Raw genomic sequence first — 11,273 nt, forward strand, 5'->3', positions numbered from 1 at the left:
AGGTTTTGACAGGGAGGAACTCATGAACTGCAGTCACCTGCTGGAGAGCGGCACCGCACAGGCGGTGGACTGGGATGCACTCTCATTAACCCAAATGGAAGATGTGTGTCCTGGCCAGGCACGACGCCAGACATTTAGCCTTAAAAACAAGGACAGCCAAGAGAATTAGCTGCTGCACAGCGAGATTGTTGTGTTCACTGTGACTGAAAGGCTGGAGGGCCAGAGAGGCTTTAAAACCTACGGAATACAGTGAGTTTTGTGGTGGTGTTTTAGGGGGTTTTAAAAATTTTATTTATTTCTTACCTTTTTTCGGGGTCTTTTTGTAAGCACGATGAAATCATCTTCCTAAATGATTTCCCATACTTCTTCAGCATCTCCTTATCTTGCACACCCGTTTCCAAAGATGGAGGATCATTCTGTAGCGTCAGCATTAAAACCTGAAAGAATCACGTCTATTGGCAATGAGATTTTTCTTGGCCTTTGTTAGGGACAGATCTTGGAAACCCTGTGTTTTAGACAAGCTCTTTCATCAAGCGTCTGAGTTAACGAGGACTGTTTCATTAAAACAGCTCCCTGAGGGTGCCCAGAGCTCAGGGGGAAGTTTCTTACAATTTGGACCGTCTCCTCGCACTCGCCAGGCAGCAAAAGCTCACCTAACCTTTTCCTCAAGGCAGTTACAGGGTCCCTCCTCTTCCCTCTGCTTCCCGCATCTGCTGACTTTGTAGAAACATTTATTTCCAAAACCATTAGCTCCTCTGCAAATCCTCACCGTTGGCTGAGAGGTTCAAGACTCGTACAAGAGGATCTAGAGTTACCTCCAGCTCCTTTCCTTGGGAATCCAAGCTGATTTGTACCCAACAATCTCTGCTGCTGTTTCCCACCACACCTCCTGGCCCACGGTGCAATCCATGGGCCAAACGCAAGGCAGGGATGTGCTTCCAGGCCTGCTTGGTGTGATTAAAGGTGCGGAACATTGACCAGCCTTCCTCGTTTGAGAGGAGCAGCTGTGCAAGGCTTGAATTCAAAGGCTCTGTTCAGATCTCCCTGCGGGTATTTCTCAGCTAGAAATCAAATTAATGTAAAAGCAGAAGGGCAACGTAAAAAAAACCCACAAAACAAAAAACACACGAGGGTTCACTCCTGTGGACCAACGCGACAGCAGGTGAAGACATCCCTCACACAAGCACCCGTCAAGCCAAGCTCGTAATTTCCTTCACATCACTCAGCTATTCTGAAGGAAAGGAAGAAAATCGCTCATTTCCATTTTCACTTGTCACCTATGTACACACGAATATCTATTTTTAGAGAAGGAAGCAGTGCACAGCGTATTTAAACAGCTTTCAACAGCTATATTGCTCAGGGCAGCCAGAGCCCATCAATCTTGCTGAAATTGCACAGTCCGTGACAGAGTGCCCTGCTTTCTCCCCTCTCCTCGGAGGGTCACTTCACGCATGGGCCATTTTGCTGCCTAACAAAATGAATCTGTAGTCACATTCAATAAATCCGAATTCCATTCCATAAATAAAGCACAGAGGTCCTTTTGCAGGCTCCATGTCTGGAACCCAGTGCTAATGGAGGCTCAGAATTCCGTCCACCGTATGACAGCACACAAGAGTGAATCACTGATCTTCATATTCACAGCTACAACCCATGATTCAAAGCACAACCAACAGAGGTACAGCTGGCAGGAGCTATTGCAAAATGTTACCAATAATCAGAGCACAGAAGGAAATATCAATGAAAACAGCAACACCTAAATCAGCAGCACACTTCCCTGCGCTGCTCTGCCACTGTCACCAAGATGGCACGAACTCTAACAGGATTTCTAAGTCACTCAGCTACCCAGTCCCTGCACAGAGATGATGCAAATCTTAAATTTAATTCTGTTCTACAAGAGTTAAACCGGTACAAAGTCCTGGCAAAGTGTGTCCCGTGGTATGGCTAAAATTGAGGGACTTGGCACCCATGGGCCTCCCATCCCAGGTAACTAGTCTAAGCATAAGCTATGGGATTAGTGAAAAAGGACTCTCCACTGCTCCGAGGGGTGATCCGAGGGATCATCTATCCCAGGAGCAGAAGCAAAGTGGCCTTCAAGGGGGTGGACCAACGGTGCTCAAAGTTTCGTGACTGAGACAGGGCCCCACAGATCTCCCAATGGGGCTAAGGAAGATCTCCAAGCTCAGCAGAAGGAAGGATGCTTTGGACCTCAACTGATGGGCCAGCTCTGTTAACTTTAAGATGCAGACTCCCTGAAAGAGCAGCACGTGGTGCAAGTAGCTCCTGGTTCAAGAGTCAGGAAAGAGGGCAAGTTAGACAAACTAAGGCAATCTGAAGTTAAAGATATTTTTTAATCATTTTTGAAGTGTCAGTGTTTAAACAAGAGCATTTCCTCTTCCTCAACTGCAATAAAGTATTAACGTTGCCAATAGCACACCGTTTCATACTGGTGTGGCACTTTGACCTGGTTCGGTGACAGGACTGTGTTGGCATTAAACAAGACATTCTGTTGGATAACCAGTAACGGGATTTCTGAGGGGTACTGAGAAGGATCATCAGTGCAGAAGGAATGGCTCGCCTTCCCAATGTCAGCAGTGGCAGAGAACATGTTCTGAATCGTTACCTATAGCCTTAATTAGAGGCTGCAGGATTAAAACACAGAGCACTCTCCTCAGGAATGGTGACACCGGCAAGAGTCAGGATCTAGAGTAGGAACCCCGCAGTTTCAGACAATGTCGATTAAGTGACGTATTTTTAAAAGGTGACTTCAGATAAATCCAAGAACATCGCGATCCACGAGTGCAAGTTGAGAGGACAAACTCTTTAACAAAGCATGCTGGCCAAATTCTGGGGAACTCCCACCGAACACTGACCCGTTACCTTGCACAAGTATCTGGAGAGCTGCTCACCTTCATTGGTGGGTATTTATGGTAAGGAGCTGCCCCTGTAGCCAGTTCGATAGCAGTGATCCCAAAGCTCCAGATGTCAGCCTTGAAATCATATCCTCTGACCTGAAAAACATTAGAGGGTGTTAGAATGTGCCTCCTGCTAACCTACACCACATCCCCTTTAGCTCATCACATATCATTTTGTCCTTTCCTTCCTTTCCCCTCGAATTTGGAAAGACCAGCACTATAGCCTTGAAGAGACGGAGAGAACACTTCCTGCCTCCTCTCCTCAGAGGTGTAAGGAGCTGGTGGGAGGTGTTTGTGAAGCCACAGTCTGATGAAAATTACGCGGTTGTGGATTGTGCAGGTAGGACTGCTCTGCCATAAACCTCTCTGGTGTAGAACGTAATGGGGCCCTGGGTTAACCCAGGCCCCAACTTCTGCACAAAGACACAGAGAGTCATTAAACAGTATAACGAAACTCTCACAGTTAATAGACGGAGTGTTACCCCCTCGGGACATCTGCCTCACTACACTTTTAGTCAGCCGCTTCATCAGTCTGACTGCAAACATGCTCAATCCGGAAACTCCACTACACACAGCTCAGTGAAAAGCCCCTTATTCCTGCCTGCAGACTAATATTTCCCTCCACTAATTCGTAGTAGCTTCTGCACTTGACATTAAACACTGCCTTGTTCAGGAAAATTTAGAGCATTTACTTCCCCCCATGCACAGGAAAAAATATTTCATACGCCAAAGCGGTTACTTCCTCGTTATTATTAGGTAATATTTTGGCACTTACTTTCTCCGCTGCAGGGGACAGACAGTATGTACTAACTACCAGAGCAGCTACAGAAATCAAAGTGGTTTGGCTGCTTAGAATGGTTTGTATTTCTTCTCACTAGGCTATGGAAAAAGGAACGCTGAAACGGAGCAAAGCTGATGGGGGCACCGCGTGCAGCTAACCTTACCAGCTTTAGACAGACTCTCATGGAAAGCAAGCCAAAACCGTTCCCCAAACTGCCTTTACGATGATCTCAAATTCTGGCAGGCAAATAGAAAACCCTCTTGCACTGTTTTTCATATAATACCACAGCTGGACTCAAATTTATTACGACAACAGGAGGTTATGCTGGGCACTAATTTCTTCAACTGTCGGCACTGTTTTCATGAGCCTTAAAGGGCTGGCAGGTTTCTCGAAGTGCCTCAGCTCAGGGTACCGTGATTATGAGCAGATCACGTCATCTCACTGAATCAGCACACTTACCCCGTGTAACCGAAAAGAACGTAATGCAGGAGGAAATATGCTGTGAGCGTGGGGGTTTTCCTCACACTGATTTTAGGTTTTGAGAATAACTTTGGGGCATTTCTTAGCTTCACCTTTCAGTTAGTCCTGTAGCACATCAGTACACTGTACAACTCCCCACTTCCCACTGGGATTTCACTTGTTTACTGGGATTTTTCAGTTATAGCACATAATTCTTGCCAGACTGCCTACAGCAGCTCACCTTGACATCTCTCCAACACCTGTTAGTCACCACCCTGCAGTTAGTTTACATCAACAACTTTTATTTTTCTCATCGACTTTTGGGTTTTGCCACAAATCTGTCAAGCAAACACACATTAAAAGACAGTGCCAGGCTGTCATGGATAACAGGCTACAGGGACCCAACCACGCTGAAGTGAACCTGCTGGAACTGGGTCAGGAGTATCTACAGATCCCAGAGCAACCCCTGCGGCCTTTCTGCCAGCTTGGATAGAGTGGCTCAGAGAGACACCTGCTGGAAGACAGCAAGAGGGTGGAGATGGACAGGGGAGGAGTTCACACCAGCATCCAAAACACCAACCTACCATCCAACATCCACAACAAGGAGCTGTGCATAGCCCTCATGGAAGTGCTGGACTCCCAAGAACATCTGCTTCCTTCAGAACCACATCTGTTGCATCTAGAGCCCCCACTTTGTCACTAAAACCTTCATGTCCCCTTTTTAACACCCTTAAGATCTTTTTCATCCTGCTGTCCTGCAGATTGCAGCCACCTAACTGCAATGAGCCTGCAGCAGCACCACTAGGTGCTGGCCAGCCTGCTGTGCCCTGTGTACCAGGACAGGACACAAAGGACAAAAAAGCAAGGGACAACTGCTCTGGTTTTAGAAACACCAAGTACTCTGGGTTTCTTTCTTTTTAAATCACCATAACAAAAAAACCCAGGAGTATTTGATGGTGAAGCAGCCCAGGAGCAAGTCACAACTACACCTGATCTGAGGAACGTGTCCTGTACTTTACCACATTAGACTTGAATTCAGGAGGTTTCAGGAGCGCTGTAACACACCAGCCCCTCAGCGCCACCACGGGCAGCCACAAAAAGGCCAAACACTGAAAAAGCTTTTCATCAACAGTATATTTATGCTGCTCCAAAACTACCTCAATTCCTCAGCCTTTAGTCTGGATACCCACAAGCCACTAAACCCCCGAATTAAGTCAGCTACGTGTTGTTTTCCTGCAGGAACTCCCCACTCTGACCTGCTGCAATGAGCTACCCCAAGTTCTCATGTTTGCAATGCAGAGGAGCTCGTTACCAAGCTCTGTGTGTGCATGTTTACCACGTGTGAAACTCTATGTGCTACCTCACAGTTATGCAAGAGGGAGGGGCAGGTTAATCTTCTTTATGCAAGAGCTGAGCTGTCTCACCCTCACCTCAGGTAGGAGCCTGAAGAGAAGCAACAGGAGTGGGGCGGGGGGGCGAAGAAAAATCAATCTACGGAACCCTTAACATTCCCCAGTACAAGCCTGGCTGCAACAGGCAGACCACAAGAGAATGGGGTGGGTTTCAGAAAGCCTCACGGGATGCCAAACCATGTCTCAGGTTGAGGTGAATAGAGCCACCGCTGACAGCAGGGAATTCCCGGTGCAGATCAGCTAAGAGGACACGAGGAAAAACGATTCACCTGCTCCATAACTTCCGGCGCCATCCAGCAAGGTGTGCCCACAAAGGTTTTCCTGACTTTATTCCTGGTAATGTCACCACCGGTGGCCAGAAACGCGCTGACACCGAAGTCTGAAAAGAAAACAAAGCCAGATTTTATGAGGAGCACGTCCTGAGCAAGCTGAAGGGCTGCCCCCTCTCTCCCCTCATGTTCCCCGCCATCTATTCAGCACTCGGCCTCGCGGTTACGCATGAGGAGTTTCCTAATGAACAAAGAACGATCAACAGTTAGCGAAGAGCGCTGGTACATGAACGCTCTGTGGTCCACCACTCAATTACTGGGGACAGCAGCGCTTTCACCGCTGGCTGGCAGAGAGGAAAATTCCACTTTCCATTACAGCCCACTGGTCCCATCAGAGCATGCCTGTGCCCCCCAGCAGACCTGCTACTGTCCAGACCTGCTCTGCCAGCCAGGGCTTCACGGATGTTCGCGTATGCACACAACACGCGATAACTGCGCCTCAGTCAGCACCCTCTGCGTGGCTGCAGCAGTGGAGGCGGATAAAACCTAGCGAGGAAGTGACTAGGCGTTACAGCCCTCAGCTGTCCTCACAGCAGCCTCCAGACTGGAGTTATCGCCTCCTCGTCCGGGATGGTTTAGCACTAGCGTATGCTCTGCTTGCTAATCTTCCCTGGCTGAGGTGCTCTCCCGGGAACTTGGCCTGGCTCCCGATGGCCCAGCAGCACACACCACCCACCAGCCCAGGGGAAGCCCTGCAGACAGGTATTCACAGCCGGCACGGCATCACCCCGACCTGAAACATCTTTCACAAGCCGAAGAGTGCTCAAGGATGCCCCGGTGCACTCCCTGGTAATTGTGTTACTTCAAGTGGATCACTCTTTTACAGGAGAGCTGTGCTCAAAGCTCACACTGGTGTTTTAGGCAATGAGGATGACATTGAAAGCAGGCTCTGAACAGCAGCAGGAAACAGGCTACTTGTTCAGAGAAGGGCAATGCAAAAGATTTGCAACCAAGTTGTCCAAGGAGGGATGGCAGACTTTCCTTGGAGAAAAAAACCAAGTAAAATTAATCAGGTGACAGGGAAACTGCAAAAACAAATCTGTTTTTCTTCCCGATCTGTTCCAGACTACATTGCTTTTGTGTTGCCAAATTACAGACCTGCAGCGGGTCCTTCTCCCAGCTCAGTCTGACCCACACGCACACCCCTTCTGAAACACGGTACAAGCGATCAACATCTTGAATGCCATTTTTGAGATGGAGCATGGGCTTGGAGAACAAGTCTCTGAAATCCAAGGGCTGTTTCACATAAGACCAGAATACTATTGACTACAACCGGATTGAAAATTCTTGAAACTCAGCTGTCTTGGTTAACTGTAAGTGCAAACGTCTTACTCAGAGGAGCCACAGAGTTACACCATGGCTTAAGGATGTTAACCTGAGGAATCGGCTGCAACAAGGGTCCCTCTTTATAATGAGCAAGCAACAGCATCCACGTGAGGACAGTCCCAAGCTTCCTCCTGCATCACGCCAGCAGTGCAATGAGCCCCTTCACACCAGTTTTTCAGTATCTGAGAAACATCACGGAAATTCTCCCTTGGAAGAACTTAGGTTAGAGGAGAGGAACTTTGTGTTCACTAAACCACCAGACAAGGACAGCTGAGAGCTGACATTAAAGAAAGTTGGGTAGAAATCACAGGGCTAAAGCCAGCACTAGCAAATTCGGGTTCAGCTTCTTCCAGACGCGCCATCCTGTTCTCCCCTCCGTCTAAGCGGGCTAACCTCGAAGCTTTAGCACATCTAGATGGCTCACTCTCCCTGTCAGCACTGCAACCTGCATTATTCTGGAAACCTACTGTTTCACAAAGGTGATTTCTCTTTGAAATCTTCCAGGTGTGTATGCTCCATCCTTGCTTTTCTCAGGAAACTGAACAAGCTTCCTAAAGACTTCAGAGTAAAGTTACTTGCGCCTTACCACTCACTATGGGATCCCTTGCAATATCTATTGTTCTAAATACAAAAGCCATCAAAATTTCTTTTAAATAAGATAATACTATTAGAAAGGTGTCCAAGTGCCATCAGCATATTATTGTGATGTGCTGTATTTGAACTCGTGTGTATTATCTTACCCCAAGTTTCCATGCAGTCATGTTGAGCGAAAAGGAAATGCCATTCGAAGCAAAAGCACGCCGGCAGTAAAAACACGCGTCCTTCACATAGCACACACCGCACTCACATTTCACATCAAACACGGCTTTATCAGTTCCAGATGGAAACTGTGCCCCTACATCTGCCATCTGAAGTCAGCAGAAAGCTTAAAGGGAGGTGAATCGTTTGCCGTTATACGGGTGATTTATTCAGTGCCTTTCCAACCAATTCTGCCCATTTCTGTGGGCTAAAAGAGGCACAACCTGCCCGTGCTACTCTGCCGCGAGGAATGACTAAAACCATCTTCTCAAATGTCATCTTTCTAACTTTACCCAAGTCCCAGTTATTAAGATAAGAATCTACTGGTCTCAGAAGTGTAAAGCAGTAAAACCAAACCCTAATCACAAGTTGGGGTCCAGCTCAGCTGGTACGACCTGCACCTCGTTCTCTCTGCCGCTGTTCACCACCCCAGACAGGCTGAAACAGAACGTGGGTATGGCTGATGAAGGGAGCTCTAGAAAACAGGGAAGCCGGGAAGCAATACGAGGTGAGATAGCTCAGAAGGGTTTACGTTCGTGCTGCTCTTTGGCAGCCTGTACTTTGCATGGGCTCACCACGGTGGTCACTGGAAACGACCATTATCACCAGAAACAGGGAGGAATTGGAACTGCCTGGACCTGGCTTGCAATACCAGTAACCACCACTGCTGGGAAGCCAACGGCTGCCAGATAGTCTCAAGGAGTCCAAAAAACTGCAGACTCGCAGCAGTCTGGTAACAAGTAGTAAGTCTCCAGGATGTCTGGATGCAAAGCTCATTGTTTTATCATTTTTCTGATGCAATGCAGAAAAGATTCATCTGCTGGACCCACTTCAGAGATATAAGCCAAAGACTCCGTGAAAAAAAACCCAAATCTCTCCAGACTCTCCAATCCCAGCATTCCAACCCAGACTGGAAATGACAATGCTGCTGATGCAGTGTCTCTGCAGAAAATACGGCCCATTTTGTCTTTTTCAGGAGAAACATCACGTGTGGCAAACCACATACCCTACCAACACTCCAGAGTGGCCAGGAGGCTGGCAAAAGCCTGGAGTAAGTAAGGATTCCTGCTATAAAGGTATCCAAGTTGTCAACTTGAAAACTATTCTGCCCACTTGGGAAATGCAAAAGCTGAAAGGAAAATCTCCTCTTACCACTGCGCTGCGGAAACACAGATCCAGTCTAAACAACTCACCAACAGAATGAGGCTGCAGCAGGACCACGTCACGACAGGCACCATCACTGACTGCTGTGCGCCTCAGAAGACACATTTCACAGTATCGTAAGTTAGAGTGGTTTATGCAAATCAAGAAGTCAGCCATCAAAAACCACCTTTTCTTGGCCATCTCACATCATAACGTTACCTTAACCCTGAGGAGCCCAAGTACCGGCTACTGGAGGTAGCTACCTACAAGGGAAAGGCGACTGCACACTGACTAGGAGCCAGGACCAAAGCCTACCAAAGTCAGAGAGACTCCTACGGAGTCTGGTGGGTTTGGGTCAGACCCTAAAGCAGTTTCCAACTTCAGCACGGACCGAACAACAGAATGAACCAAGTGATTTGAAGTCAAGACTGGAGTTGCTTTTAAACTCGGGCAGCTGAGATATTCTCTCTCCTCAGGCCAAAACCAGAAGTGTTCCAACAGACAGGACTCAGCGGTGTTTTCACTGGTCACCTTCCTCCTTGTTCAGCTGTTCACCATCAGAAAATACCTGCAGTGGTACTCTGTGCTCTCCTGCAAACCTCGCAGCTTTTTGAGCACTGAAGATGAGTAAAGCCTGGCAGACAGAGGAGAAGGCTGTGGTGAACGGCACTTCTGTGCTGATAACGCAGCAGGGTGGTAAGAAGCCAGAGAGAAAGAAGACAACTGAAAACAGAGAACCAGGAATGTCTTTCCTCGTAAAGAGTCGACGGTTACACAGGGTTTTGGCTCTCCGCACACACTGGTTCTCCCAGGCTCTCCTTTGGAAAGGCAGATCTCTGCAGTACCTGTATTCCTCATTAGCTCCCGGGCAGATGGCAGCGTTACTGCGTCGTACCTACAGCCTTTCTGCAGTAATATCAAGGCATGTAGAAGATGTACAAAATCCTTCTGCTGCAGGAACGTAAAAATCACATCTGAGCCCCGACAGCATGTGAATAGAGACACACTAGTACTGCACAAAGTAACTTCGGAGTGACAAAGCCAGGCTGGGTATAGCCACCGCCCTTGGAGAAGTTCACAGGTCATTTCAACAACCAAACAGCACAACAACTCTTCAGGAACCACAGATATTACAAGTGACACAAAGAAAATGTTACTTCACATCACGCTGCTCCAGGGGAGGCACCAAAATTCTCCACCAACCACAGGGAAAAATACTTTGGCCCCTTTTTGGTCGGGGAGGACGGGCTCGGAGGTGTCTGTGGTACAGCACCAGCTGTACAGTGAGCCAGCCCTCCAAGCGGCCAGCCCCTCCCCGTGGTGCCTCCGCCCTCGCCACAGCAATTCAAGCTCCCAAAGTTAGAGTTTCTGAAGGGAAAGCACGGGGATACTGCTGCCTGCACCACTGCTCGATGTTTACGTCGAGCGCTATTTTAGTACAATGAATTAAGAGCAGTCAGGAACACAGCGAACTGGTGACAAGCTGGCATGGATTTGTGGAAAGTTACACAAAATGAGTTACACAAGTTTCGCCTGGCCTTAGCTATCCCCGTTTTATAAATAGATAAAGCGAGAGGGGTCAGGCAATCTGCCCAGGATCAATTAGCAAGTCCCGAGCAACTTCACAAAATCTCCATCTACTTGAACTGCCCGGCAGCGCGGCCTGCCCGGGACACAGCCGGCAAGCCGAGTGCCATGAACGATCCCGACTGGGATCATCTTCAGCCTGGAGGTACCGTGGTGTTGTCCCTGAAAAACTGAAAATTCTTACAGGCGGAGCGATAAAAATCAGGGGAAAAGAGAAAAATTCAGCCTGCTCCCACATGCCATGGTTGGAGCAGGGTTTGACCAAGCACATCTCCTGCACCCCGGGAGAGTTTCTCTCAACCTGTCCCACCCTTTCCCAGAGTTAGCAAGACTCTCACTTCGTTTCACAATAATTTTTAAGCCTGCACAGTTAAACGGACTGAAGAATATTAAGCCTTACTGGGAAACCTCCTGGTTTATGCAGCAATACTGGTGCTGACAGAGTTTGTGTTGATAAAGAGTGATTTTCCCCATGCAGCTTTTAGACTCCAGGGAGCCAATAAATGCCAGGGCAAAGAGGTTTTAT

At 48.0% G+C, this 11,273-nt stretch overlaps 1 protein-coding gene across 1 annotated transcript in view; it reads right to left on the minus strand.

Annotated features, from left to right (window-relative positions):
* OXSR1 (oxidative stress responsive 1) overlaps positions 1 to 6,033 on the minus strand; it is a gene marked incomplete at its 5' end in the record, with an annotated part of 20,208 nt that extends 14,175 nt beyond the window's left edge. The window contains 3 exons of the mRNA XM_010139749.1: positions 304 to 437; positions 2,907 to 3,008; positions 5,834 to 6,033. Coding sequence (XP_010138051.1) covers positions 304 to 437; positions 2,907 to 3,008; positions 5,834 to 6,033 — 436 coding nt within the window. The remainder of the gene's footprint in view (positions 1 to 303; positions 438 to 2,906; positions 3,009 to 5,833) is intronic.
* Positions 6,034 to 11,273: the final 5,240 nt, after the last annotated feature.

Source organism: Buceros rhinoceros, unplaced genomic scaffold (assembly GCF_000710305.1).
Source record: "Buceros rhinoceros silvestris isolate BGI_N320 unplaced genomic scaffold, ASM71030v1 scaffold12017, whole genome shotgun sequence".
Taxonomy (NCBI): Eukaryota; Metazoa; Chordata; class Aves; order Bucerotiformes; family Bucerotidae; genus Buceros; species Buceros rhinoceros.